A 27,840-nucleotide genomic window follows, 5' to 3' on the forward strand; every position below is an offset into this window, starting at 1 on the left:
GTCGAATCTGACAATGTCCTCTCACTTGAAATACAAATTATAAATTTTTAGCGAGGTACGTTTTCACTCTAGAAACTGCAGCCTTGGCTGGCGTCAGATGGAATGCGCTATGTCGCCGTTCTGCTGATAACACTATCTTATCGCGAAGCCATCCGGCAATATGATTGGACGAACTATAACGCGTCGTTTCCGCCACTCGCGACTTCCCTTCGCGGTAAACAGTCAAGCGACCATCCTCTACATACTATTTCCTGAACCTTTTCGAGGACATCTCCAGGAGCTTATCCAGCTGTTACGCTGGCATATTCTTCCTGGGCCGAGATCGTCTCCTCCAACTGATGTGCATGCATTAGGTGCATTTGTTCCAAGTGCCCGCCAGATACCGTAGCTGACGCGAATCGTTGTGAAGCTTTGGTGGTGTGTGCTCTGAAACGGATCGGCTCGCCATTGGAAGTGAATCCTTTTTGTATGCTATCAAGGAGATGGATCAAGAGGTTCCTCTTCCTCCATTACGGAGCATACGTCACAGATCGCCCGCCAAAGCTCCCGAGCACCCATTTCGTAAACCCAAAAGACTTTCATCCCGACTTAGTCAATCCAGCCTCCCGTCCAGTGACCCGGCACTCTTTTCAAGCGACGACATCCCATCATCGTCATTGGAGAACTATTATGGACAGCAACTCGAGCATTCCCGAAAGCGACGCTACCGTGGCACGTGGTGGGGGGAGATGGCCAAGGATGCGAAACGGAAAAGAGCTGATTTTAAAGAGAAGAGGAATTTAGACAGTGGTGTGTGGATGGGAAGTGATGAGTCTTCGTCTGATTGTCTCCTGTCTTCGGAAGCTTCGTCATGTGAAGATTTCATTGCGCGTGCATGGGCTGGAAACGAGGAAGGAGAGCTCAAACTACCACACTGGAATACTGAGAGTATCAAAAACGAGACTGGCCAGGTAGCCGGTCCAGTCTTTGCCGCTCGAAACATACAGAGTACAGATGAGTCGCAAGAGCACAGAAATGCTCGACGAATGGTCAATGACTGTCTCGACAAAGGCCAGGAGAGTGTTGATCTGAGGTAAATTCTAGCCATCTAATGATAACTTCGCTCGACTGATCTAGCTATAGTAACTTCGGTCTAAAGAGTATCCCGACGGATTTGCTCCGACCCCTTGTACACCTAACGAAGCAACCGGCAGTAGCGGATGGACCCGTCACCGATGAAGTATTCACATCATTGACGCCTGCTCTTCGACTTTTCCTGGCGGGTAATCACCTAACGGAGCTGACATCTGAATTATTTGAGTTGGGCAATTTGAATGTTCTAAGTGTGCGGAACAACGAGCTTGTCGAAATCCCCGGGGCTATTCGCAAGCTGACGAATCTACAAGAGGTCAACCTCTCTGTGAATCAGCTGACTACGCTACCTTGGGAAGTACTGTGGCTAATACGAAAGGGGGATCTGAAACAATTGACTATCCATCCTAATCCTTTCATGTCTCTTGAAGAAGCGGCAGCAGATATTGAGCATTGGCACCATGGGGATGGACCAGAGGACGATCTTCGATCTTGTGAATATGAAGGACCGGCGCCGGAAGATGCATGGGCACCTATTCACATTGCCACAAGCCGCGTGCAACGTTTCGATGCAGAGGGCAAGCCCGTCCTGAACACTAAATCATCCGGCAAGTTCCAGGATCCTTCGCACAAGAGTCCAAGAAGCAGAGTTCCATCCCTACGTGAACTAGCGCTCCTCGAATGCAGCAAAGCTCCGTATCTAGACCAATTCCTCGCCGGCGACGCAACCTCGGTAGAATACCCAGAACCTGTGATTCGGTTGTTACGAAAGGCGGTTTCTGTCCGAAATGCTGGTGGCATGTCTTGCTCTGTGTGTCATCGCAGTTTTGTGATTCCGCGCACAGAATGGATTGAATGGTGGGATTGTGCTACGTACGAGAATGGATTGAAATTCCCACGTGCATCAGGTGCGGAATTGCGTCCATTGCCATTCTTGCGCAGGGGTTGTAGTTGGGGATGCGTTCCTCAAGTGGACGAGTCATAACAACAGACACGTTGTTTCGTGAAAACAATTTGGGGTATTTCCTTACATATATTTTTGGCATTGGTAGTACATATATGGTACATACAAGCGGCATTTCTCGGACTGATGCATGTATATAGATTACATAATAGATAGCAATACCCAGTATCTGTATGTTCGCATACAAGAGGAAAAGACACTATGCAGCTTTCTTACTCTGTTCCCTCAACCCGGGTGCCGTACCAGACTTGCTCTCAATATTCGAAGCCCACAACGCCGCACCAACGGTATTCGTGCATGCGAATATGAACGAAGCGAACGGAACCATTTCCAGGACGGAAGACGCAACACCAAAACTATCAACCCAGTCAGCATCAACATCTCACCACTTCGCCAGCTCCCCACAAATAAAGGGAGGAAGGTGTTAGGGAACGAACCCGATATACTCCCCCTCATGATCCTTCAACCACTCCTCCCTCTCCTTAGCCGAATACCCCTTCAACTCAAAATACCTATCCAACGCATTATGACCCATTCTCTTCCCTTTGAGGGTCAAAAACGCAATCGTTCCCACGACTGGTATGAAGTTAAGCGGTAGATACAGCAATGAGCGAATGAGACCATCAGCCGTCGAACCGCCGGAATTGAACGAGTTCCTCTTACTCATCCCAACAAAACCGCCTAATCTTGATAAAATATTATTATCAGCAGCCGGAGATTTGATTTCCCGTCCACCACGGACGAGGGCTTCATGTCCCTTTAACATGAGCGTAGCATCGAATGCATCCAGTGTCACTGACGAGGTTGACGAGGACTTCCCCTGCCCATCGAGTCCAAAAAACATCCCTCTCGAGGCGAAAAACCCGGTTATTGCAGACGATTCATTGATCACGAGCAACGCAGCTGATATGGGCGCTACGAAGGGTCCAGATGTGAATGCTAATAACGTCATTTGCGGGATGTAGGTTAGGAAGAACATGGCTGTTGTTATGCCTATACCTAGCATTAAGGTGGGCACGAGGCGGGATCGGAGCGGGGACCATAATGTGCGATGGGAGAGGAGATAGATTATTCCCTTTGATTTGTTGTGTTAGCTTTCTTGTAAGATAATTTTGTAAAGCTAAAGGGAAGTACATGAAATGGATACAAATATGCGCCGGATTTGATGGCCCTGTAGGTGAGGGAGGATATTCGCTCTATCTCGCTTTTTGCGATTGTTTTGACGCGGTCTGCCATTTTGTTTTGTCGGACGGTTCGATTATTATTTTTAATGAGATGGAAAGAGGTGTGGAAATTCAAGGTATATGTAGTAAATCAAGAAGTTGAGGGATGTTAGAATGAGGAATCGTTATGACGTCGTTACGGATATAATTGCAGACAGGTCTTTTCAGCCAATCAGAAGACGAGATCATATACTTTCCGATAAGAAACTCTTATCAAGCCGAGGAGTTAAGATGAATACGTAAACAAAACGACGTGTATGAATTGAAGGCTCCCTTGTACGCCATACCAACCGTATGTAATAAGGAGTAAACAATAAGAAATCGCTAAGCATCAAATGAAGTAACAAAAGGCAGTTGTACACGCAAAGTACGCCAACCCAACCCAAACATATTCTATCTACTGCGATCATTCCGTGAATGCCACATGCCGTCTCCGCTCAGAACGGAGAAGGTCATGGATGGAATATTGCGCCAATTAGAGTGATGAGGCGTCGAAGACGAAGCTGCATTATCGTTTACGTTGTGGCTTTCTGACGGTAAAGGTTCGTCTGCTCTTCGGCCTTCTTCTAGATTTGAGTCGTCGCTGACGTCGGGTAGGATATGTACAGATGCTGTGCGGGTAGAGGATGTATGCTCTTGGGTGGGCGTTGTAGGTTCAGCGAGGGCCATTGATCGGACAACGTCGCCTTTGCAGATAGGGCAAGTGCGTCGACGTGTGGTGAGCCATGGTGTACTGTAGCGACATGTTAATAGAGCACAACTAAATCATGGTAAAAGGTAGCCTTACATGCACTCCGCGTGGAATTCGTGTCCGCACGGGAGGCTCATCACTTGACTCTGACCATCGACATATTCTTCCAAACAAACCACACATTCGACCTGACGTCCAATGTACTTTCGTCTCCAGAGATCAGATCCAGAGAATACTCCTTCTTTGACCGGCGTCGCGTCATGCGTCCGAATATTCGTTCCAGACACAGTCTGGGAGCGTTGTCGAGAGCGGCCCTGCGCTTCTCGAGGTCTCGACCCGAGCAGAGGGGACGTTGAAGTAACCGAAGTAACAGATCCAGGGCTCGGTGACCGCGGGCTATTTGATGTTGACGTCGAGTGAGTGGTAATTGTATGATATGTCCTGATTGGAAGTCTTTCGACTACTGATTTGGGTGCACGCCAGCGTCGGCGGCGGATTCGAGACCGCAAAAGTAGTAGTGCATAAACGACGGTCAAGGTGATCAATGGACTTACAACGAGCACTAGAAGGGTATCAAAAAATGGGCTAGTCGACATGCTCGTCGGAGTGAGAGTAACCCAAAGACCGGGGTGATCATCCAAGACTTGTTTTCCTTCGCGAACATATGTCACCTCATCACTGGCCGGTTGTACTCGGTTCTTCAGTATCTGATCTAGTTCATCATCAAGACCTTGGTTCCAGCCAAAGTGTCTTGCAAACCAGCTTTTTTCGTCAGATTTGGATTTGTCGCTTGATAGCTTTCCACCGTTGCCAATCACACTTTTGTCCTTGTCAGTTCCAGCTGGGACCTTGACCATGTGTGAATACTCCCCGCTGCCAGGCGTGATACTGCCGCCTTTGAAGTTAGCGTCCATCTTGCTATCAGCCTTCTCAACCTTTTCCTTAAATTCGGTCTTTCCAGCGGATGAGGATTTTCCTTTTGGAGACTTAGTTGGTACAAGATCTGGATCCCGCCAGTCATGTACTCCAATTTCAAAGCCATCGTCATTCGCCAATTTGTTATCGCTGTTTTTCGGTGATTTATCCGTTTTCGCTCCCTTGTCTTTGCTAGACTGCATTGACTTCGATTTGCTGACGTCTTCTTCGTCATATTCATCAATCAGTACCCAGTCGATATTGCCACTGCTTGGTGGCCGATGGCTATCATCTGTTATCGAGTTGTCTCGTCCCCAGCCAAACAATGACCATAGCGCGGAGAACAAGTAATTGTCTTTTGTTTTCCGCACCTCTTTCTTCTCTGAAGTATCCTTTTTTGGAACTTTAGTAGTTGTGGGCTGACTAGCAATTCTCGTCGTGGTAGTCGTAGGCTGAGCGGGACGTTTTTGTTTCGGAGAAACTTTCTTCGAGTCCGTTTTCCCCTCCAGGCTAGCTCTTTCCGGGATCAGAGAAGACAATAAATGAGCGGTCGTATAAGAGGTGAATACCGCTGGAATAGTGATGTTTGAAGTATCGCCACGAGCATACATCGTAATCAAGCTACCGCCTCTGGTGTCATCTCCAACAATCAGTGCGATGCCACCTCGTTGTTGCACCCATTTCACCTTCTCCAAGAAACCACAGCCACCCCGACTGAGAAGGACAACTTTCCCGGCGATCTCGGCGCTCTCTTGCAACGACTGGATATCCGCGTGCGTGGGAGGTTGTTTCTCACTTGCTTTCTCATCTTTACTCGCGGAAATCGGTTGATGTAGATGATCATCGGTTCCGTCATTTGGCGCTGGTCCAGAGATTTTGTCCGCCGCGCTGGTATCAGCACTTTTGCGCTTGTCTACCATCTCCTTGTCCGTGGAAAGGCTAGCCGGCAAATTGGTATGCGCTGCTTTTGACACTTGATCTTTTTTTGACTGTTCATCCTTATCCCATCCAGGTATATCGGAACAGCCAAGCTCTCCCTGGAAGCCTGCAGTACCTACACCCTTCCTGAGGGTGTCCTCGTTGAAGCCGCTGCCTATCCACAGTTGGCCGCTGAGGCCTTTCGACGGGAGAAGGGGCCCGAATGCTGCCGGCCGCGCGAGGAAAAATGTCGAGTTATCATCAGTCAAACTAATAATGGCGGAAGGTGGGAATAAAGATGTTGGCGTATTGAATGAAAATAAAGCGCGTAATCGGCTCGATCGACCAGCGATGGGTGCCTCCCCCTCGACAACGCCACGACGAGGCTCGGCAGTGACGAGAGATAATAAGGTCAGCAGAATAGGCAGAAAGATGAAACAAAAAATCAAAAGCAAAAGCCGTGGCGGACGCATAATGAGCAGACTACAGCTGGCCCTATAGATTGCGTTCGGGGAGTACGGAGGAATCAGCGGGTATAAGTATGTAGATGGATTGATTACAACTCCCAGACCAAGAGTAGAGGCCTCACGGAACGGAAGGGATAGTCGATCATCGAGAAACACGCACGGAGATTATACAAATAATATAGAGAACAAGAAAAGCCAAGTATAGAAAGCAAAAAAAGGGGGATAGAAACAAAGAGTGCACTTGTGATGTGTCGTCGATTCGGGGAGAGACTGGAGGAGTATCAACTCGCAGTCGTATGAGGGGCGCAAGAGGCGGCCGCGTTGCTCACTCCTCGCCAAGCCAGCCACAGCCAAGCACCCACTGGTGGCACGTGATCATTACTCGGATTCTCTCTTCACTTTCAGAACGGGTGACTGCAAGCAACATACCAGTCAAAGTGCGAGTATGACTCGAAAGTCTTCGAGTCATCGTATACCTATGGAGTGGTTATATTTTGTGGGTGTCTGTATCGCATGCATAAAATGACTTGCTGTCGGAACAAAGTACGACCTTACCGAAACTGGCCCGCTTACTAAGCTGACGCAAAATCACATGATCCGAATCTCAGCACTCAGTGAGTCAGCACTGCGTCATATCACGTGATATCGATCTACTTGAAGCTATTTTGGACAAGACACGTTCTTTCAGCCCATAAAAAATTGCTGTGCGAAGTCGAAGCTGGCAGAGTCAAATCTCATTATGACGATTATGTAAGCTAAGAATGCCAAGCAGACCGTTGTGTTTGGGTTAATTGGGAACTTGAGACAGAACGTCATTGCTACGTCCATTGCTGAGTGTGGCTTGATGAAAACGTGCAGCAAATCTGGGCAGATCGCGGGACGATCTAGAGACAATGACGTTGCAACTCCGGGGAGCTACTGACATTTGTGGCTCGTCGATTCCCCATCGTGGCTAGTACGCTGATCTAGTGGACCCTGATTTGACAGCTGGGAGCTCCCCTGCCAGATCGTACCGTGGAATACGGAAATCCAATCAGTCAAATCACATAAAGCAAGCTAAATGAGCTTTGTACAACCTCAGTGGAACTACAGGACGTAATGGGCTTTTCGATGTCGTCACAGGACAAAAACAAACATCTATAAAGAGCCTGTACATCGACTCGACTTCGACCTCAATTTACTCAACAACATCTTGAACATTGAATAAAACACACCTCCTCAAAACTTCAAAGACTTTATATCATATCTTCCTCACAGACTAGACTTATCAATCAGCCAACATGTCCAGCATCATCAACAAAGTCAAGGACGCTGTCACTCATGACAAGCATGAGAAGCCGTCTTACTCCACCAATGCTGGCCCTCACGACTCCAACATGGCCAACAAAGTCGACCCTCGTGTTGACAGTGACCGCGGTATGTGGTCTGCATGTCAAACATGTATGATTATTACTGACAACGGACGCAGATGGACGTGCTGCCTATGGCACCACTGGTACTACCGGCACTACCGGCACTGGAATGAACATTGGAAACACCTACACACACGGTACAACCGGCTCTACTAACGCTGGGCCTCACAACTCCAACGTTGCCAACAAGGTGGATCCTCGTGTCGATAGTGATCTTGGTAAGATTTAACCTCCCGAGGTTGAACACACATGCCTAGTATGCTGACCTCAACAAGATGGCCGTGCTGTCCATGGAAACACTGGATACTCCGGCACGCACACTGGCGCTGGTGTGGGCAACACATACGGTACTACTGGCTCTACCAATGCTGGCCCTCACAACTCCAACGTTCTAAACAAGGTGGATCCCCGTGTCGACAGTGATCTAGGTATGTAAAGCCAGGAATATTGCTATCAACTTAGCTAACCCCGAGACAGATGGACGTGCTACCCACCACAACACTGGCTACAACACCGCTGGTACCACCACTGGAGCTGTCGCTGGAGGATATGGCACTGGATCCACCAACGCTGGTCCTCACAACTCCAACATGATGAACAAGCTCGACCCTCGTGTCGACAGTGACCGTGGTAAGCATTTACAAAAATTAGTAGTCGTGACTGCCGCTAACAGCTTTTCAGATGGACGAAATGCCTTCGGTTCTGCTGGTTCCGCCGACACCACTACCAAGTCCTTTGAGCAGTCCCAAAACGAGTCTACTGCTACTTCCACTACTGCCCATGGCGCACACTCATCCAACCACGGACCTCACAATTCTAACCTCATGAACAAGTTGGACCCTCGTGTTGACAGTGACCGCGGTAAGTACATCCAACTATTTTAATGCCTGGACATGTCTAATCAGTTATAGACCATCATGCTGCTCACAGCGGCATGACCGGCCACTCTGGTACCACTGGTACTACTATGGGTGCTGGCGCTGGCGGTATGGGAGCTGGTGCTGGGGGCACCACGACTTACGGCCACCACGGTTACGGCACTACTACTGCTGGCCCTCATGATTCCAACCTGGCCAACAAGATGGATCCTCGTGTTGATAGCGATCGTTGTACGTACCTCCCTCATAATCATACTCTTCACATTCGAGCTAATGAGGAATAGCAAATTATGGAACCACAACCACTGGCCATGGCTACAACACTCGCAGCACCAACGCCGGACCCCACGACACCAACATGGCTAACAAGATGGATCCTCGCGTCGACTCTGACATGGATAACCGTGCTCGCCACCACCACATGGGAACTACTACTGGTGCTGCCCCCGCAGGTAGCAGCTATGCTTCCACTGGAACTGGTCAGACTTACGGCAGTGCTGGTCCTCACAACTCCAACCTCATGAACAAGCTTGATCCTCGTATCGACTCTGACTTGGATGGTAGTCGTACCGTTGGAAACACCCAGCGTCAATACTAGATGTGCATGATTCCCCATGAATTGATTTCAGTTTGCTTTATGAATTACGAGTCTATTTTATAACCTGTACTATAGTTCCAGCATTCCTAATATGAACTCATTCCAACATTACTATCTGGTATTTGTATTTTAACAGAGTAGACGTTGGGTATTCGTTACGGAATCGTCGAGATCTAGCAATTAGGACAGCTGATACAGGTAGTAAATATCGTCCACCATAACATTAAGCTTGGGATACAGCAATGTACTGGACAAAAGAAGTATTACCATGTAGGCGGTAAGCTTCCCTCCAAATGATGCCTGAAAATTCTGTTATGTTTTTGCGCCCTGCGCCCCGTGCCTACCCTTTTGGGAACATGTAATAATAACAGAACATTTAGTGAAGCTTTCAACTTATCCTTCACCGTCCTTGACCTCTTTGGGACGAACACCGTTCTTTTCAACTCTTAGTGTCTTTTATCATCTTATTTCTCCTTTTTCGTCCTATGCATTATTATTATTCTTATCTTGTTGTTTGTTTCATCTATTCAATTTTGATGTTGAACCTTTGGAAATTCACTCCTATCCAGAATCATATGAAATTGGAATTAAGGAAGTTTTGTGCTCTGGGCCTTGCGTGACGTGAAAAAGAGGGGTCAGAAAATTCTTTTATCTCTGTTCACGATGGCTCCAAGGGGAGGTCCTTCTTTGACCTCTCAAGCCAGAGCTGCTGAACTGAATGCTGCAGCTGCAGCCAGAGCTCGCATGATGAATAGCAGTTTCTCAGACCCAAGTAAGCTGCCTGCAGTCAATGCAATTCTCATGGCAGATTTCAGACAAATACTTACAAGCAAAAAGGACCTAGGAACTCCCAGGCACAATACTCCTACGGCGACTGGTCTTCATCTCAAACAGTCAATATCGAGCCTGCCACTGTCGAAGGCTTCAGGCGACCAAATCGTCCTGTTGATCGTTATTATCCACCTGCTGTTACTCCTCATACTGTTCCTCTGTATGCTTACCAGCAACCACAGTACGTTGACCCTGGCGTCGTACATCCTATGTACGCTTCTGCACCTTATCCTGGTGCAGCAGAGTACTATCAACCAATGTACCAGCCAATGCAAAGCTATCAGCAAATGTATCCGAGTTACGTGAACGACTATCAGTCTCCTGTTCCGCCTCGAGGTCGTTTCCCTACCACACGTCAAACTCCTTCGCGTCCTGTTTCCCGTCCTGTGTCGCGTCCTGTTGCAACACCAACGAAACCCAACCCTTCTGAGAGCGTACAGCCTGCCACTCCACCACCTGTAAAGCCTCAAAGCCCAAGTCCAAGGAAACAACTCAGTGAAAAGCCAAGCCCAAGTAAGCTGCTGAGGAAGGTCCTTCAGAAAGAGGCTCCGAGATTCTTCGCGCCAGATGATTTGAGTCCTTCCAAAATGGAAGAGGATATCATGTGCTTCAAAGCTGAAATTGCAAAGATCAAAGCCGAAGAAGCAAAGCTTGTGCCTCCAAGTGACGATCAGCAACCTACAGCCAATGCTGAGCAAGAAAATACCTTTGAAAAATCACAGACCAAATCGGTTAACGGAGATGGGAGTGGCAATGGCCATAACAAAGACAAACGCCCTGGAAAGGTTGACAAAAATGGACAGTTGACTCCTCATATAAAGCATTCAGGTGAGTCCACTATTTAGAGTATATTACAGCTTCCTGATCAAGATACCGCAATGAGCTTGAGCATCACTCACAAAAAGAAGCAGGACTAGTGGATGGCATACGAGGGTTGAACCTAAATGATCAATCAACCATAGAGGCCCATCCCGAAGCAAGAAGCCGTCGACCTACTTTGGAAGACTCGCCTTTGGCGCAAAAGGCACACAGAAGGTTACTGATGCAATCTGCTCCGTCCTTCCCACCAGGTCTTATGCCTCCACCCGGCTTGAATGATGCCACTGCAGCCAAACAGCAACTGCAGATTGGGCACATGAACAAAGGACGTAGTACAAATCCCCCCGGAAGCATTCACCAACAGAATGATGGACTATTACATGGGGCTCAGATGGCTGATGAGACTAACGGTGAAGAGAGGCCAAGGGCAGCACCGAGAAGACTACAGTCGCCATTCCAGTCCCGTCCTCGTTCGCCGGTGGAGTACTACGAACCTATTGTCAACAGATACGAACGGAACGTCTTTGCGTCTGAAGAATCACGAGCGGAAGAACTCAGGAAAATCGAATCCGGCCAAGTGTGGCTGGAATACTGTGATAGGCCTAGAGTGAAGAATTTTCCAGGCCCCTTCAGAGGATTTCCGCGGCTCCCTGTCATTAACGAGAATGCTCAGCGGGAGAGGGCCACTGGCTTCCTCGTGCCTCCTCCAGGATTCGCAGTCTCAGGTCCTACACTTGTATCTCGTCCTGATCCTTGGAATCCGGGTTCTGACTCTGGCAATCGTGCTGCTGTGTACTACGACCGAATTCTAGAGGCCGACGATTGGTTCCATCAAAGCCTTCCCAAGAAGAAAGAGGAACCCACCAATAAATTCCAGAAGCAACTCAGCCAGGTGCATTCCACGTTGGTCAACCACCCAGAAAAGCCAGTGGAAACACAACTATCAAAAAACGCCAATGAATCTGAGCTCGTCAAACGCATCTTGGACAACGTGACTGCATACCTCGATCCTGAGGAAAACGAGAAGAGGGGTTTCCAATTCAGAGATGTTGAACGTGAGACTGACCTGAAAAAGAAGCGTGGCAAAGGAGCTTCTCGTCGTAGACGGGTTTGTGGTGGTGAGTACGAGAAGGAAGAAGGACTCGCTCCGGGCAGTGAAATCATTAATAAAGATGTCTTCGGCAGTGTGTTTTTCGAAGGTGATGGCATTTGAATTTTGGATCTTGGTATCGTTGTTGTTGCTTCCTTGGCCTATTATGTGTTCTGGAAAGATCAAGGAAGATCCACAATAGCCTTCCATGAAACGTGACGATGGAGATTGGTGTTTGATGGCTTACTTATCTCACGGCTGGCTTTACGGATAGGATGGTATGTTCCTTTTTCTCTTGTGCCCTTTGGATCCACTGGAAAAGCCTGGATTGAACATTGCTTTGGTTTTGAATCAGCTGGTTATTGTTATCGTTGTTTGACTGAAAAGGGGTTTATGAAGGGGAGAAAAAGATGAAGACTAGGGGAGATGACCCTTATTTTCTCAATCTGCGTGTACGAGTCATAAGCTTTAGTTACGATTTGCTTTATCAATTCCATTACTACCTTGCTACGTCCGCCCGTTCCATGGTTAGTCGCCTTGTACCCCTAAACCAAAAATACGGGCCGATCCGGAGAATCACCTCCTCCTAAACACTAAATTCAACTGTCCCGGCAAAAGCGTAAAATTATCCTTCATACTCCCCTCCATCGCGTCACGAGCTTGGTCCTTTGTCATTGAAGTCGGAAGTGTAATATCATATGTATGAACGAGTTGAGCCAGAGTCATACGCAGATTAAGCATAGCTAGGGGTCTACCGACACAGCTACATGATCCTATATCCGAAGTAACGAAGTTCCGATTAGTATTCAGTCCCTGATTTTCAGGTTTACGGACAGGATCTATTTACCGATGGTGAATGGCGCAAATGCTTTTGCATATTTGACCATTTTGGGTTTGGAGTACCATCGTTCTGGGATGAAGTCGTAGGGTCGTTCGTATATATTGTTACCTAAGACACAAGGATTTTAGTCAGATCATTCGTGCAAGTCAGAGGAGTGATAGAAAACCAACTTCGTCCTAAGACATAGTGAGGCGTTGATACCACGACATTCCCCGGAATATATGTCTCTTCATCTATCCATATGCCATCCGCAGGGGTCAATCGCCATAATGTAGTAGGTATAGGCGGATAGAGACGGAGTGTTTCATTGATTATGCCGTTTAGGATATCCAGATTTTGGACATTGCATGCACTAACTTCTGTGTCGCCGGGTTGTAGGGATGCAGATATGGCTTCGCGGAGTTGAGTTGTGATTTGAGGATGGAGTACGAGTTCGTAGAGGGCACATGTTAGGGCTGCGGAGGTGGTATCGCTGTTTCACCACACAAGTCAGGTCATACTCGAGCAGTCAAGTGGTATGTAGTTAAGTGAGGAGTAGCTTACCTTCCGGCTACTACAAGCAACTGCGCCTCTCCTTGTAGTACTAGCTTCTCATCTGGGGTTGGGTCTCGATCCTTACACGGACCAAGCAGAGACGATGCAATAAATGGCAAGTTCGTCTTTGACTGATCCTTCGTATTAGTCGAGCCTTGTGCATTGCATTCAAAAGACTTACCGATCTACATATCTCCATCTGCTCAAAACAATACGCAACAAACTGCCACCACTTCCTCGTTAGACCTGGTATTGCAACGGCAACCCGAATCAACCAAATCGGCAACATAAACCCTATCATAGCCATTGCTTCATTTAACAGGTCAATGGCTTGATGATTGTTGCCCGTGGCCAACATATCGAAATGCGTCCCGTAGGCGACTTCACCCATGACATCAAAGGCATAATGGTTGATTAGACGGGTTGCATTTATCGGTCTGTTTGGTCTGCCGTCTTTATCCTTCGAATCCCGATCAATCCGCGCTAAAAGATGTTTGTGAATCTTCTTGATGCTGGTTTCATAATCGCGCAATCTGGTTTCAGTGAACGCCATACTCCAAAGTCTCCGACGCTGATCATGTAGAGCCTTATCCCGCGCAGTCTGGATAGACGTAATCGGTTTATTGAGATCGTAAAATGGCGCTTTGCGGCATGTAAGATGAATCTTCTCCACGGCCCTGGGGTGCACGATTGATAAATGGTTTGAGCCTATGCGAACGATTGGACCGTATTCTTTGTGTGCGGCGAGCAGTGTGAGATGCGCTTGTTTCCGTTTGAGGACTTGGAAGAAGAGCCAGAGAGTACTAATTCGGGCATTGGGGGGACCGGGGAATTTGTGGAGTGGGTGGATGGGACTGAGGCGGTAGAGGATACATGTTGTGCACAGGCCGGTCAGGAAGGATGTTGCAATTCGGAACGTGGCCTGAAGGGATTCGCTGAGGTTATGTCCCTGAATCCAAGTGAGATATGCTGTCGAGATGCTGCAGATTACGAGGAATTGCATGAAGTATCTAGCACCATGGAGATGGTGTTCGCCATGATGAAAGTAGGTGATGAATGCTAGAGCACCTGAGATTGCTGCAGCGAGTATTCGCAAGAATATCATTGTGCTTTGCCTATATTGGCCGCCCAAAACCTTCTTCTATCGACTCTCGAGTTTGACGAACGCAAATATTCAGGCGGAAATAAAGTAGAGATATAAAAGACATGCCCCGATACCTAGACGAATACAAAGAAACGGTAGGTACTCTGCCTCGAACAAAGAAGCAACAAACTCTATGATCGTTTGGTCCATCGTCACCTTATGATTGGAGTATGTCTGACCATCGACACAGATGAATCAGGTATCTCCCTCGCTGTTGATTCCCTGACTCGCTGGATGATGATCTAGTAATAAGTCACTATCACGGTATGTATATGACATGCCATCTCCGAAGGAAGATAGTCCAATCAATCAGCATGCAACGATAAGTCGATCTCAAGTACATGTATGTAGTCACCTGAGTCCCGAGTAGCAATAATTGCAGTGTGAGGAATCCAGATCGGAACAACAAACATCATTACGAAATACAAAGATACTCCATACTACTAGTACCTAGGTAAGTACAGTAGATAGCAACACTACCATAAACAGTCAGAAATCGAAGCAATCTGTATCAGATCTTGATTTTCAAGGTTAGGCGATTGTGAGATCAGAAATTATATCCGATGTGACGAGTTAGATTAATTTACATATGCTTGTTGCATGCATGCGATCATGCACGCGATGAAGGGTTTTGGGGAAGAGACGAGCATTTCATTGGTGCTTATTCATTTCGAGGGTTGGGTGGCTCTAACTACCGAGCTCTTAAGCGCGACGTATACGAGATGGGAGATGCAGGTGATGTCCAAGTCTTCGAAGATTTAGTACACATGTTAGACTGTGATCTGACTAAGAATAAAAAGTCAAATCTACTGCACTAGGTATCCTCACACGAGAAAGAAACAGTGTTGTGATAGAGTTAAGCGCTGGACTGACTTCGAGAAGTTAGCCCTAAACTCGCCAGATTTGGTAAGTGGTTTCCTGATTCGGAAATATACATTGGCAATATGCAAGTTAGGGCAGCCAAAGCCAACCACTTCCACGGTTGAGCAAGTGCTTGCACTCCAAATTAACCAACCTTGGGATGGTTCATGTAAAATGACTCGATGCAAGTGGTATTTTATCTATCCGTGGAACTTCGGAGGGGAACTATAGTGGTAAGAATTTGAGAGAGCTCTATGTATACATTTTCTGCTTAATCTAGAAGAGTTCGAAGAAAGTAAAGTAGTTAAAAGAAAATGGATATAGTGTAATGAGTTACGAGTGAAACAGAATGTGAAAAAAAAAAAAAAATTCGATAGCCAGGAAAATAGGACACGAAAAGATTCATTGCCAAGCCATACCTTGCCCATCTACCAATACCATGCGAAGCAAATGAAGAAGAAACGCCGTCATGAGTAAATATAAATAGAAATTAATAATATGCAGCCCATAGTATAAGCAAGACAACATCATAAGCGCCAGGCTGCAAGACCACAAGACAAGAAGAAAAGCAAATCGCAGAACCAGTGTAGATGCTTTAGCAGGAGACTAGATTAATGTGATTATCTTGCAGGGCGGCGCAAGCAAGAAGTGTACGATGTGGATGAAACGCCGTGGCGGATATGGGCGACGAGCGGTTGTGATGAAGGAAACTCGAGTATGGCTCAAAGTTGGATAGGAATGTGCCGTCGACGTTGAACGTTTTGACTTCGTGTCGGTTCGTTCCACTATGACTCTGTCAATACATTTCGTGCTAGGAGTAGGAGAGGATGTGATAAACTTACACTGTAAAAACAGGGGCGTGCTCATGAACGCTCAACGTTCGCAGAGTATCCTTGGTGGCATGGATCGTATTGATTGGATCGTTCATGCGGAGATCCCATAACCGAATCTCTCCGTTTCGGCTTCCAGATACTAGTTCTCTCACACCCCCGCGTTGCATATGTACGTTTGTGATCCATTGCTTGTGTTCTCGCCATACCTTGACCATAGCTGCCGTAGACTTGAGTCGCTGGTCGAAAACGCGAACTGCGCCGTCTCCAAATCCTGCAATAAAGATATTTCCTGCAACTTGATCAGACGTCAAAGAGGTAATGCAAGAACCGGATCGTGCAGATATATCCTGTCGGGGGATTAGCATTGAGTATTTCCAAGACATGCAGAAGGTAACTCACATTCGTGCAGACTTCTGTAGCAGCATTCCACACTCGAATGACTTTAACATCACCTGCAACAAGAGCCTTGCCCTGACCTTGCTGCCAATCAAAGACCAGGCCCGCATTTCTATTGCTTGGTATAAGTTCTGGTAGAGCTCGGAATGCAGTAACAATCTCGATCTTCTTGTGTCTCTCGTAATTCCTGTAAACCTTCAAAACTCCATCCGAAGATCCCGTCATCAACAGTGCCTGGTCGTCTTCATTGATATAACGGATTTCGTTGATCTTCGACCCGGGAGGATTGCCGTTCGAAAATCTATTAAGGCACTGGTTCTGTTGCCAGTCCCATATTCTATATTTGTGTTAGTCCCCAAGCCCCGCGGAGACGAAACGGTCCAACTCACGAAATAGTATCACGATCATCGCCAATAGCGAGATGATCCTCGAACTGGTGAAACGTCATCTTCATAGGCTGGCTGTCATTTGTTAACAGTGCCGTCGAACTTTGCCACCGACTGCTTCCAGCTTTCTCCTTGAGAGGCTGAGTTTCGGCTATGATTTTCTCGTTCCGACTTCTGCGCCAGAGACGTTCATTGTAGTCGGCACTGCCTGGCTCGTCAGGCTCATTAGGCTTCATCTGCGGTTCGCGGAAGTACTACACCAAAACCAGATTAGTGAGCTGACTCTTTCAGTGATGGATTACACTTACCTCTGTAGACCAATCCAAGAAACGGCTCTTGAGTGGTATAGACGGAGGAACATTGAGATCTCTTGACTCAAACCCTCTGGAAAGAGGAGCCGGCGCTTGATGATATGCTGTCGCCGGAGCTACTTGATCATTCACCTCAGGGGGACGAGTCCATTCAGGTGGGGCCCGGCCCCGAGGAGTCATGGGTGGCCTGTTCTTGGTAGGCGATGCTTTATGTTGAGACAAAGATGGTGATGAAGGTTCTTGGTCAGTTGAAGTGGATGGGCCGAAGGCAAGATTCTTGAGTGATGCCGCGACGCTAGCGGTACGTCTCATGCTCAAGGAGAAATATCCCTCATTTTTAGGTTGAGGCTGAGCTGGAGGGGCGGGATGCGTCATTTTGAATTCCACCGGTTCTGCGAGTTGTGGCTTGTTCAAATTTAGACGAGATGCAATGTCCATAATTTCGTCACGAGCTTTGTTAGCCATTGAGGCCATGGGAGATTGCAACAGAGCGTAATGAATATAGTCTACGACAGTACTGCCGTCTCGAGCAATTTCTGGATGGGGATCCACAGACAGAATCAAAAGTTGCTTCCATATCGTTCCAAAAGTTGTGTTACGCGACAGAAAATGAGGCTTCTCATCAGAGTCGTCGGCACTTTCACCAAGCAGTGCAAGCTGTTGTGGCTCTTTCTGTGCCCGGCGAAGCAATGAGTGCTTCTCCTCCACAAGCTCCTCGTATGCAGCAACAAGGAACTTGTTTTCGTATCGCTTAACGAATGTAGAGAAGAAAACCAAAAGCTCCTTCCTTACAAGAACACTGCCGTCAGCTGCCATTGGAAGAACTGCCATGGCAATAAACTCCTCGATTTTGCCAACTTGGTCCGTCAAGTCCGGAATGCCGAGGAAATTGGTGAGTGCGTGCAGCATCGCAGCGCGCACTTCAGGGACAGGATCGAGAGACAGCTCACACAACCTTTGTGGTGCAGCATAACGTATACCCATCCACTTTGCATCTGGGAAGTCTACCCATAGCATACTCAGGCATAGGCAGGACCATTGCCGGAGCAGCGGATTTTCCACATCCATAAGATGGTTTAAACAAGAGTCGAAAAGTTCAGCAGAAAGGCAAACATTCTGGCCTTGAGGATAGTTTTTGCAGAATATTGAGACTATAAAGGCGCACATTGCTCGGTGTTCGCTTGCATTGCCGACTGGAATGGGCGAAGTAGGGTTCAAGATAGTGATGAAATAATGAATGCCATTGTCTTTCAAAAGATCATTCTGCACAGAATGATCCACAGCCATAATTCGAGCCCAAATGAAAACCATAACAGGTTTCAATTCCTGAGCGGCCGATTGTAGCAGCTTGACGACATAGGGAAAAATCCCGATGCTAAGTGCCAAGTGGACAGCCCAAGGGCCCAAGTCAAGGAACTTACTCAGAAGAATCAAAGCCCTTAGGCGATGAGCTTGGCTTAGTAATACCTGTAGAACGATCGGTAACTGATCCGGAGGATTCTTCTCGGTTGGCCCAGAAGACAGGTAGACCTCGAATGCTGTCAATTGCTCGGCAAAGAAAGTGGAATGTTGATATTCGTACTGTCTTCGACCTTCCTCGCTTTCAATCAAAGCTGGAAGTTGATTGAGAACCATTTCGATTGCAAGATCCCAGCTTTGCCAGAGCGGATGGTTATGAGTTTCGGGCAGCTTTGGAGACGACATGGGATGGCATTGGTAAGTTCGCATAATGCGCTCAGACAGTAAGAAGTTTCTGAAAAGAGCTGCAACCATCAGATCTTGTCTGAAGAGCTTCTTGAATAGAGGCCGGGGTAGAGTATTCCAAGCAATGGTGTCGGTAATGGCAGTGAAGATCCAATTTAATTCGCCGAGTGGACTCCTTCGATCCTGCAAACGCCCAGGAATCTTGAAATCTTCTAATTTTAGGTTGACATCGAGGGGATTCTGGAGGATGAAATACCGCAGTGCAATATCAATAGGTGTAGTGAGGCAACAGGTGAAGAGATCAGCGGGAAGGTCGGGGTTTGTCGGGAGTGTTTCGTTCTTCTGGCAAGCCGCTAGCAAGATGCAGTCGCCGTAGTTCTGAATAGGCGCATTGGAATCCCTCTTCTTGGCTTCAAGATTCTCCCGTTCATGTTTCTCGACAAAGCTGTGAAAATTTTGTATAATATTTCCAGCATGAGATACATCAAAGACAAACAGACTGGGGCCTGCGAGCCAAGATTGAAGATCGTATAGAGATACTGGAATGTACTGGGTGTAATTCTTATTGAAGACCCAGATTTCTCCTGACTGGGTGGGCAATGGAACACCATGACCGTTGTAATGGAAGAGAACCCTCTCGTCTTTTGCATTTCGACGAAGAGAAATGCAGAACTTTTTGGTCTCGTCCACGGATGGATCCAAATATTGTTTGTACCTCGTTCTCAAGCTGAGATTCTCGTACTGCTCCTGCAGTTTCTTCCCAATCTGCTCCATCATCTTATTCTGCCCGCCTGTTGTGGAAGTAGGGTCTACCCAACATTCTAGCTTCGCGCAAGGATTTGTCTTCACAACATCTGGAGGATCGACGCCAATATTCAAACAAATCGCCAGTGCTGCGGACACTGTCTTTAAACGATCTCTCATCCGCCACTCCTGAATTGCCCAGCTTCCAGCTGGCTCTCGTGGAAGACCGCTTGTTTCATGTCGTTTCTCAGTGAAGTACATATAGAAATTCTCATCAAATAAGTTAGCTCACTAATCAAAACCATTCAACTCACACAGTAACCTACAGAATGGAGTAGTTTCAAATACTCGGTAGAGGTATATTCTTCTTGCCATCCATGCCTCATGGCAAAGTCATCCTCCTCGTTGGTCGTAGCTTGACTGCTCATCACTGATCTAGGTCCGTAGTCACTTTTTGCGCGTTGAAGTGTACCTGGACGACCGCCCAAGGAAGGTCGACTTGGATTTTCTGTTGCTGCGGAGCCATTACTATCATTAGATGACCCGTCTTTTCGCGGTTGTGCTAATGAGGATTCCTGAGGCTCTACTTCGGTGAGTGATCGATGGTGGCTATTCAGTGGTGTGGGCGAGCGGTCGCGTGATGGAATAACGGAGTCTGGACCTGGTTCAAAGCTTACTCGAACCGACCGATTCTGGTTTCTCCGAATCCCGTTGACAGTGGGCGCCGGTCCTGACTGAGTATCCCCGTTATGGTTGCTGTGCTCCATGATAAGATCCGGGTCTCTCATGACGAAGAGACCATTCTTTCTCTGCAAAAACGAGGAACTATCGCAAGTTATTCGCTATTATTGAATCACTCGATGGTTGATATGGCAGATAATCAGTAGTCTTTAAAAAGTCGGTCTTGCGAACGGCCAGTACCTGTTTTGCGCATTCTTGTTCAGCGCATTTGTCGGCGAGGTCCGCGGAGGCACAGCCGAGGCTGACGCTTTTACGTTGAGATGGGAAACCTGATTCCAACCAGTCCGTTTGTAACGGGACTGTACGAGAGATTTAAGGGTGTGATCTCTCTTCGAAAAACGACATGGAAAGCTCGCCAGCTTCCAATGTCTGAGACTCGGTGCTGACGGAAAGAGGTGACGATTTAAGCTTGGTGGAAAGTCTTGGCGCGACTGAGGTGTTTCCCGGATTATAGATTTTCCGCTCCAAGCATGAATCCGGGCACACTTGGCTTTCGCTCTCAGGTACCCTACCTTATTGTCGATTATCTCTATCGCAGAGTCATAGTGATTATTCATCTGCCTCAGACTGTCTTCACAGTCTATCTGAAATAAATTCATCAATTCACCAGTGCTCAATGGAGAAGATCTCCACCCGGGATAAGACATAATTACGAACTGTCGAGTGGCACGTGCCATATTCGACTTTAGCTAGCGCAGTGAAGGTGTAGTAACTGGGCAATAACGTATTGATGGACCGAATCCCAGATGTTGAGGTGAAGGAAGCTTGGCCTACTCAAAGAAGATAGCTTCGCACTTTTCTCGACTCCATAAATGCATGCGAAGAGATGCAGGTAATAAAGGACCGACTTTATCCTTAACACGAATGATATTCTTATCCAGGCACCGCACATATTATGATCTGGACGGGTATTTAATCATCGATAAGGATAAGGAATCCCCATGTGGGATTTGCGTTGAGACTTGACTAGAACGACTCGAGAGCGGTGACTCTTAGGATCGTTTGTGTGATGAGTGAGACACCGCTGATTCGGCCATCATCTTTGCGCAGTTCTGACTGATCTATACGCGCTGATCCAGTGACATGGATAAACGCAAAGACTCCTCGAATCCTCGAGTCCTAATAGTTCCGAGGCGTGTACTCCGTACCTTGCAGGGCACAGATAGGAGGATATCATCTTAGTAGACTCGAATATGCTTGAAGTAATTACCATGTTACTACTTATAATTGATCGACTTAGACTTATGATTTTTGCCAAGATAGAAGCATGCTGAAGCTTACCGGTGGTAATTTTGTTCCAACACTATTTATTATAGGTAAACCCGCAACCTCCCACTTTCTCCAAATCTTTCCCATCTCTTCCACTCATTTTCACCCTCTACGATTTCCTTCAGGCTTCCTCTATTTCTTTCCTTTAGACTCTCCCAATGGAAGCCATCTGGCGCTTTCACCACGAGACCTGGGACGAGCCCTGGTCATCGGATGATTTTCCGGCGGGTGAAAGCGAAAAGGAAATTGATCAGAGACTTCGCAACCTAGGTCAGAGCCGTGGTGGGAAAACACAAAAAACGAAGTTGTGCAATTCCTAGACAAAGAACTCACTTCTCAATGGCCATGGGGATATACCATCTACTGCACCGTTTATACCCCAAAATCTGACCAGCACTGGGATGCCCTTCTCGAAGCGATACCCAAGAATACCTACACAGGCTTAGGCCCAGATCTCCATGACGATGAGCCATCCCGAATCTTCAAAGAGGGATACCGCCCTCTAGTTTTCAATGATCCTGCTCAGTTCGACGGTGCAACTCTAGACGAGATCCGTAAGCATTTCAGGGCGTTCCGAAAAGTAACACCAACGGAAATCAGGGAGTTCGATTTCGGTGGTGTCTAGTTATTGATGAAGGCGCTTTACAATCTATTAACCGCCACCCTAGTTGGGTCACGGTGGTAGACCCGAATTACCGAGGAGGCAGCAGTTACAACACGCAATACTACCCAGGATATTTCCGCTTATATCTGAGTGATCTCTGGAGCCTTACTCGTATTGGGCGCGCTTTCGGGCTGGATGATGTCTGTGGAAGAATGAAAGGACCCAATGACGTTCCCTGGTTTGATTCTGATATGTATTAGTATTTATATAACACTATAACTCTCAAAAGGGAATAGGAAATATTTCTATTCTAAAAACAGATCAATTGAATATTGATGGCTGGCCAGTTGACTCGTGTAATACGCTATCGATGCCATGACGATTAGATCATATTCGTCTGGAATTTCATCTACACGAGGTCGGTGAGATCAAGCTTCACGTGCTTCGCCATCGACCTTCGGAGCCCTTGGATGGTGACAAGTACTGTAGCCCCGAGCTTGGTGCCCTTCTGCAGAAGCCACTGGTTCTCCAGGTCCGCCAACCCTTGGGTGGTCCAGTTGATGCCGTGCTGTAAGACCTTGGCCAGATGGTCCGCCAGCTATTGATCCCAGCAGTCAGCAATCTTTGTCTGGCTCCCAGTTGCGTCGTTATATGCGTCCTGGGCCGTTTCTAGTTCCTGTCGGATCAGCGCGTTGGTGGCCTTGAGTCGTTCCCACACGCTGGGGTAATTCAAATAGCTGAAAACCGTGATCACCTAAGAGATATTGTTAGCTTCAAGGCTGCAGCTGTATGTTACCATGAAGAGCTTACTCCTTTTAAGATGGTGATTGCTTCGTCAGGGGCAGCGCTTTCGTAAGCCGCCTTCCACTTGTCAGGAGCTTTCAGATTGTCTAATGACCACAACTGCATTGTGCATTAGTCTAGATTAAAATCAGGGTTGCGTGTCTGAAGTAACATACTGATGCCTTGATTCCATTGAGTCTCTTCTCTAGCAGACGAAACTGGTTCGTGTTGCTCCAACTACCTAGGGCTTCCATAATCCGCAGCGACGGGACGCCCGAGTTGTATCCCCCGGGCATGGCTGTGGTCTTCAAGACATCTTTGTTGAAGAATTTAAGGAAGAATTGACAGTCGATGTTGCAGCTGCTTTCAGTGACCAGCCATGCGAAAAATGTAGACATACTCTGCAGCTCAATTATATGCTCAGCTATTCCCGTTAGTCATCCTAGCTCAACAAGACCGCTGGAGAGATGGGTATGCTCACTGTGGAAATTCGTGCTATGCTCCACAACGACGGACTCAATATTGATCTTACAGTCCTCACAGTCTTCCACATTCTCATTGTCCAGAGCCTCGTCATAAATACTATCGTCGGTGTTCCAGTCTCCCACTACTAGGATATCCGTGGCGCCAAAAATTGATCGTGACTATCATGGTGCCATCGTTGCACTTAAAAGAGTCCTGCTCGTCTTGTGCTCTCTTCTCGAGGCGATGAAGTGCCCGTTTCTAGCGAGGTCACGGTGTCAGTCAGCCGTGAATAATGGTGATAGACATGAAGAAAGCGAATGCTCTTACCTGTGCTTTCCATTGAAGCCATTGCTTTAGTTCGTCCGAGCCGCCGCCAGAGATTAGATTCTGGTTGTCGAAGCCTTCCTCAGTGCACAGAAAATTATCGCCTGCGCACAGGTCAAAAGTCGCAAGAAATTGTGACATCGCCTCCATCGTCATTGAGGTACGTGTTCCAGAGCGCTGGGTCGCAGGCCACCCCACCAGCGAGGTCCTCGTAGGATTCGTCCCCCGACTTGTTGTCTAGAATCTTAGCCAGAACAGTGGAGACCAGATACTTGTAGCCCTGACAACCGCCCATGCATCCCAGACTTGAATCTTACCCTTCAGCTGCTGTAGCTCGTCCAGGTTACAGGCTAGAAAGAAGGACGTCAGAAATGACTTCACTTGCTGAACGGGGGAGTCATCACGACCTACCAGATCTCGGGTCGCAGTCGTCGAGCATGTGGGATTGGCTCCATAGCTTGCGAGAGCATCTTGAAAGGCTGCAATGTCGTCGGAGAGTCGCGTCGTCTCCGTATAGTAGCTCGGCTCACAGCAGTAGGACTCGTAACCGCGGTTGTAACAGCTATGGTTATATGTATTCATGGCCACCTTGACCTTCCCCGCGGGGCAGAAGCCGACACATTCCATGTCCTTAGTCGTGATCCCGACATTTGAGACCCATTCGCAGTTCTGCCACCGACGGTCCGGGGCGTCCGTATTGCAGCAGTACTTCTACTCCCCGAGTTGAAGCGCCGGGAAGACATCCTCCCGTTGAGTATGGTCATGGCAGTAGGTTTCCCCGCTTCCCGTGCCTGATTTGCCTAGGATGGTGCTCACAGCACTATTGCACACACCGGCTTCGCATGACGGAACCACTTCTTGCCGGGGGAAATGAAATCCTGGTAGATTCATGGGGATTCGGAATGTATGCCAACTCCAGCGGGACCTTCTTTGCGCAACAGTCCGATTTGGCAACGATGGAGCGAAATGTGGCGCTTGTCGGAAGCAAATCATATGTTAAGCCTAATTTCTTTACCCGACGCCGTCCCCAGTATTACAACCTGCAGGGTAGCCAGGTCTTCGATGTTCGTTCCTACGGTGCCCAGGGCGATGAAACGACCGATGACACGGTCGTTCTGAACAGCATTCTAGGTGTTGCAGCCAACTTATCCGCAATTGTATACTTCCCATACGGAATCTATGTCATTCAGGATACTCTAACTATCCCAAAAAGTTCGCGCATTATTGGACAGGCGTGGCCGCAGATTATGGCAAAGGGACCGAAATTCCAGAACGTGAATCAACCCCATGTCGCAGTACGAGTTGGAAGTCCTGGAGATGTTAACATTGTTGAAATTCAAGACTTGCTTTTTACCGTCTCTGGGCCGACGGTGGGAGTGATTCTTATGGAGTGGAACATTCATGAATCCTTCCAAGGATCTGCCGGACTTTGGGGTAAGTTTGCTGTCTGCGATTATTACCAAGGATATCTAACACTTGACTGTTAGATTCGCATTTTCGCGTTGGTGGCGCTAAAGGGTCTCAATTGCAGAGCTCCGATTGTCCCAAGCAGGCATCTGCTATAAACCCCAACTACATTGCGGCCTCATTACTCCTGCATATCACTCCCAGCGCATCGGCGTATATGGAGAACGTCTGGGCGTGGACAGCAGACCATGACCTAGACATTGCTTCCCAAGATCAAATAAATATCTACTCTGGTCGTGGCATTCTTATCGAGAGTCAAGGTCCGACATGGCTCTGTGGAGCCGCATCGGAACATAACGTCCTCTATCAGTACCGGTCTCCAATGCAAAAAACCTTGTCATGGGCATGCTCCAGACTGAGTCGCCTTACTTCCAACCTGTACCCAAGGCCCCAGCTCCCTTCACCATCGGCCTCTTCCCAAATGACCCTATATTCTCCGAGTGCTCTGCGAGCTCGCTTACATGCGCTATCTCATGGGCCGTTTGGGTCGTTGAGTCGTCTACGATATACATTTTGGGTTCTGGCATGTATAGCTGGTTCTCTAGTTACTCCCAGGATTGTCTTACCACAGATGACTGCCAGGATCGAGGGTTCTACATTGAAGAAAGCAGTGATGTCTGGATTTTCAACCTTGTCACCAAGGCAATCCGTGAGAGCATCAGCCCTCAAGGAGAAACGCCCTTATACGCAAAAGATACGAAAAATGGCTATACCTCGTCGTTGCTAGGATGGTTCCGTGAACCAACTGAAGTGATTGGCAAGCGCAATTTCACGGGTTACTATCTCTACAACAGCCCGGCTTATGATGACCTGCTCGACACAGTTTCCAGCACCTGCAAGACTGCAATGACTCGACTGATCGAATGTGCTGATGAAACATACTCCTTCCTGCAGCCAGCTTGGCCCCAAGCCTACGCAAATGATACCCTGGCCGATCTGGTGTGCGACAGCCGCTGTGAGCTATCAATCAAAACATGGTATGAAGACGTTACTACCTACTGCAGCGAGTTTGATACCAAGCAAGATGTTATGAACTACCGTGGCGGCATTCTTTGGGCTGGGTGGAACCAGACTTGCCTCAAGGACCCCAATAGTGGGAGTTATTGTGGTAGTACATTCTCCTTCCCCATTGACAAATCATGGCTCCGCTAGCATCTAACTCTCCGCCTAGATGTGATGCAGAAGTTCACAGCAGTGGACTTTGAGCGCGACATGCCCGATTCGGAAATGTGTTCGTACTGCTACATGACGACTCTGCAGCTGGCACAAGCGTCGCCTTACTCTTTCTACGATGAATATTATCAGAGGGTCCTCGAACTTGTTTACTCTCGATGCGGCGTCGTTGGGTCCACGGACATCCCACCGGCTGTGGAGGATCGCACCGAGGATTCTACAGATTTCTGCGCTTCCGACACATACACCATAGTGGACGGCGACACGTGCGACTCTATTGCTCTCGCCAACACCGTTTCCTCCGCGGCTCTCTTCATTGGCAGCGAGACGATCCGAAACTGCAGCAACATCGAAGCTGGCCTCTCGGTCTGTCTCCCCTTCTCATGCAACCCCGTCTACAGCTTCTCCCCTGACGAGACCTGCGCCTCCATCGAGCAAGCGCTGGGTATGAATTCGGGAAAGCTCCGCCAGCTTAGCCCCTGGATCAACGGCGGATGCACCAATCTGCAAGATTGGAGCGCTACCTACCTTTGGCCATGTGCTCTACGTGTCACCTCAAGGGGGAGTGCACACGGGGACGGTGCCGCCGCCCGGTGTCACCTCTCTTCCCAGCTCGAGTAGCGGATACGCCAGCTCCATCACCTTAGCTCCCGAGAATGCTACGGTGGCTAACGGGACGACTACGAACTGTGGTCGGTGGCATGTCCCGGTGGACGGGGATACGTGTGCGTCGATTTGCGTGCAGGAAAAATTCGAGTACTCCCTCTTCCTCGCAGTCAATCCATCATTGTCGGCGAATAATTGTACCGCCGAGCTGCTGACGGGGACGGCCTATTGCTGTGGTCCGATCCAAGGCTGGTCGCTGACGCCTCCTAACCCGCCTTTGACCACGGTTCCTGAACCGACTCCCAGTCCTACCTCAAGTATAGGGGTTTAAGGCGCGTTGATACTGCTCTGATATAGGGTCTATATAGTTTGTTACCATTAGGAAACTTCTGCCACGATTGTCCCCGCAAGTTCCTAGGATCCAATAGTTCTGTGGTTGAACGAACAATACCTAGCTCGCTCTACTATGCTTGAAGTAAGTAGCACCCACATGGAATGGGAATGTCCGGATTAGGGAGCATATGCACTTTAAGATTTCTGCAATTCTCACGATTCTTTTCGGCCTACGTGGACGAAATGAATAGGTTGCCAGTTCGGCCCAGAACAGCATTTCTTATCTTTTTATCGTGTTCAACGTTGTTTGTTCTTACAGTAATTAAGTGTTACGGGTCATACATACAATACACGAATCCGGCCCAGAAACTATGTAAATGAACAGATGTCCTGGTAATTATACGGTAAATCACTGCTCGTGGTGCTTCTGCGCTAGCACGAGTT

General features: G+C 48.0%; 10 protein-coding genes across 10 annotated transcripts; 5 read left to right on the top strand and 5 right to left on the bottom strand.

The window, feature by feature from the left end:
- Nucleotides 1-232: 232 nt before the first annotated feature.
- TSTA_034100 (Leucine Rich Repeat domain protein) lies at nucleotides 233-2,385 on the top strand. The gene is made up of 3 exons (XM_002480559.1): nucleotides 233-1,072; nucleotides 1,123-2,119; nucleotides 2,176-2,385. The coding sequence occupies exons 1-2, from the start codon at nucleotides 483-485 to the stop codon at nucleotides 2,054-2,056; spliced, it is 1,524 nt and encodes a 507-aa protein (XP_002480604.1). The 5' UTR covers nucleotides 233-482; the 3' UTR covers nucleotides 2,057-2,119; nucleotides 2,176-2,385.
- TSTA_034110 (uncharacterized protein) lies at nucleotides 2,235-3,339 on the bottom strand (the record flags this gene model as incomplete). The annotated part of the gene is made up of 3 exons (XM_002480560.1): nucleotides 3,170-3,339; nucleotides 2,473-3,110; nucleotides 2,235-2,391 (listed from the first exon to the last, which is right to left on the bottom strand). Exons 1-3 carry the CDS (start codon nucleotides 3,269-3,271, stop codon nucleotides 2,235-2,237), a joined length of 897 nt encoding a protein of 298 aa, XP_002480605.1. The 5' UTR covers nucleotides 3,272-3,339.
- Nucleotides 3,340-3,425: 86 nt separating this feature from the next.
- On the bottom strand, nucleotides 3,426-6,255 carry TSTA_034120 (PA and RING finger domain protein; the record flags this gene model as incomplete). The annotated part of the gene is made up of 2 exons (XM_002480561.1): nucleotides 3,426-3,991; nucleotides 4,046-6,255. The coding sequence occupies 2 exons, from the start codon at nucleotides 6,253-6,255 to the stop codon at nucleotides 3,652-3,654; spliced, it is 2,550 nt and encodes an 849-aa protein (XP_002480606.1). The 3' UTR covers nucleotides 3,426-3,651.
- Nucleotides 6,256-7,428: 1,173 nt separating this feature from the next.
- TSTA_034130 (uncharacterized protein) lies at nucleotides 7,429-9,247 on the top strand. Its single transcript, XM_002480562.1, has 6 exons — nucleotides 7,429-7,665; nucleotides 7,718-7,879; nucleotides 7,937-8,089; nucleotides 8,139-8,522; nucleotides 8,573-8,770; nucleotides 8,824-9,247. Exons 1-6 carry the CDS (start codon nucleotides 7,530-7,532, stop codon nucleotides 9,135-9,137), a joined length of 1,347 nt encoding a protein of 448 aa, XP_002480607.1. The 5' UTR covers nucleotides 7,429-7,529; the 3' UTR covers nucleotides 9,138-9,247.
- A 553-nt stretch (nucleotides 9,248-9,800) lies between these two features.
- TSTA_034140 (uncharacterized protein) lies at nucleotides 9,801-12,000 on the top strand (the record flags this gene model as incomplete). The annotated part of the gene is made up of 3 exons (XM_002480563.1): nucleotides 9,801-9,909; nucleotides 9,975-10,796; nucleotides 10,880-12,000. The coding sequence occupies 3 exons, from the start codon at nucleotides 9,801-9,803 to the stop codon at nucleotides 11,998-12,000; spliced, it is 2,052 nt and encodes a 683-aa protein (XP_002480608.1).
- Nucleotides 12,001-12,716: 716 nt separating this feature from the next.
- TSTA_034150 (cytochrome P450, putative) lies at nucleotides 12,717-14,357 on the bottom strand (the record flags this gene model as incomplete). Its single annotated transcript, XM_002480564.1, has 4 exons — nucleotides 12,717-12,826; nucleotides 12,889-13,190; nucleotides 13,262-13,383; nucleotides 13,434-14,357. The coding sequence occupies 4 exons, from the start codon at nucleotides 14,355-14,357 to the stop codon at nucleotides 12,717-12,719; spliced, it is 1,458 nt and encodes a 485-aa protein (XP_002480609.1).
- Nucleotides 14,358-15,477: 1,120 nt separating this feature from the next.
- Nucleotides 15,478-20,419, bottom strand: TSTA_034160 (TORC1 growth control complex subunit Kog1, putative; the record flags this gene model as incomplete). Its single annotated transcript, XM_002480565.1, has 6 exons — nucleotides 15,478-16,042; nucleotides 16,100-16,437; nucleotides 16,490-16,823; nucleotides 16,876-17,126; nucleotides 17,181-19,901; nucleotides 19,958-20,419. 6 exons carry the CDS (start codon nucleotides 20,417-20,419, stop codon nucleotides 15,853-15,855), a joined length of 4,296 nt encoding a protein of 1,431 aa, XP_002480610.1. The 3' UTR covers nucleotides 15,478-15,852.
- A 1,380-nt stretch (nucleotides 20,420-21,799) lies between these two features.
- Nucleotides 21,800-22,505, top strand: TSTA_034170 (uncharacterized protein; the record flags this gene model as incomplete). Its single annotated transcript, XM_002480566.1, has 3 exons — nucleotides 21,800-21,923; nucleotides 21,962-22,195; nucleotides 22,267-22,505. 3 exons carry the CDS (start codon nucleotides 21,800-21,802, stop codon nucleotides 22,503-22,505), a joined length of 597 nt encoding a protein of 198 aa, XP_002480611.1.
- A 292-nt stretch (nucleotides 22,506-22,797) lies between these two features.
- Nucleotides 22,798-24,444, bottom strand: TSTA_034180 (uncharacterized protein; the record flags this gene model as incomplete). The annotated part of the gene is made up of 6 exons (XM_002480567.1): nucleotides 22,798-22,999; nucleotides 23,056-23,148; nucleotides 23,205-23,452; nucleotides 23,510-23,672; nucleotides 23,821-24,054; nucleotides 24,103-24,444. The coding sequence occupies 6 exons, from the start codon at nucleotides 24,442-24,444 to the stop codon at nucleotides 22,844-22,846; spliced, it is 1,236 nt and encodes a 411-aa protein (XP_002480612.1). The 3' UTR covers nucleotides 22,798-22,843.
- A 215-nt stretch (nucleotides 24,445-24,659) lies between these two features.
- Nucleotides 24,660-27,394, top strand: TSTA_034190 (1,3-beta glucanase, putative; the record flags this gene model as incomplete). Its single annotated transcript, XM_002480568.1, has 5 exons — nucleotides 24,660-25,251; nucleotides 25,305-25,544; nucleotides 25,595-26,395; nucleotides 26,456-26,902; nucleotides 26,934-27,394. The coding sequence occupies 5 exons, from the start codon at nucleotides 24,660-24,662 to the stop codon at nucleotides 27,392-27,394; spliced, it is 2,541 nt and encodes an 846-aa protein (XP_002480613.1).
- Nucleotides 27,395-27,840: the final 446 nt, after the last annotated feature.

Source organism: Talaromyces stipitatus, genomic scaffold, assembly GCF_000003125.1.
Source record: "Talaromyces stipitatus ATCC 10500 scf_1105507295541 genomic scaffold, whole genome shotgun sequence".
NCBI lineage: Eukaryota > Fungi > Ascomycota > Eurotiomycetes > Eurotiales > Trichocomaceae > Talaromyces > Talaromyces stipitatus.

Bases quoted from the DNA above. Each gene is read 5' to 3' on its own strand.
- TSTA_034130 (XM_002480562.1), top strand. From the start codon at position 7,530: ATGTCCAGCATCATCAACAAAGTCAAGGACGCTGTCACTCATGACAAG. The intron at 7,666-7,717 runs GTATGTGGTCTG...CAACGGACGCAG, and splicing joins TCGTGTTGACAGTGACCGCG to ATGGACGTGCTGCCTATGGC. The intron at 8,090-8,138 runs GTATGTAAAGCC...ACCCCGAGACAG, and splicing joins CCGTGTCGACAGTGATCTAG to ATGGACGTGCTACCCACCAC.
- TSTA_034100 (XM_002480559.1), top strand. From the start codon at position 483: ATGGATCAAGAGGTTCCTCTTCCTCCATTACGGAGCATACGTCACAGA. The intron at 1,073-1,122 runs GTAAATTCTAGC...ATCTAGCTATAG, and splicing joins CAGGAGAGTGTTGATCTGAG to TAACTTCGGTCTAAAGAGTA.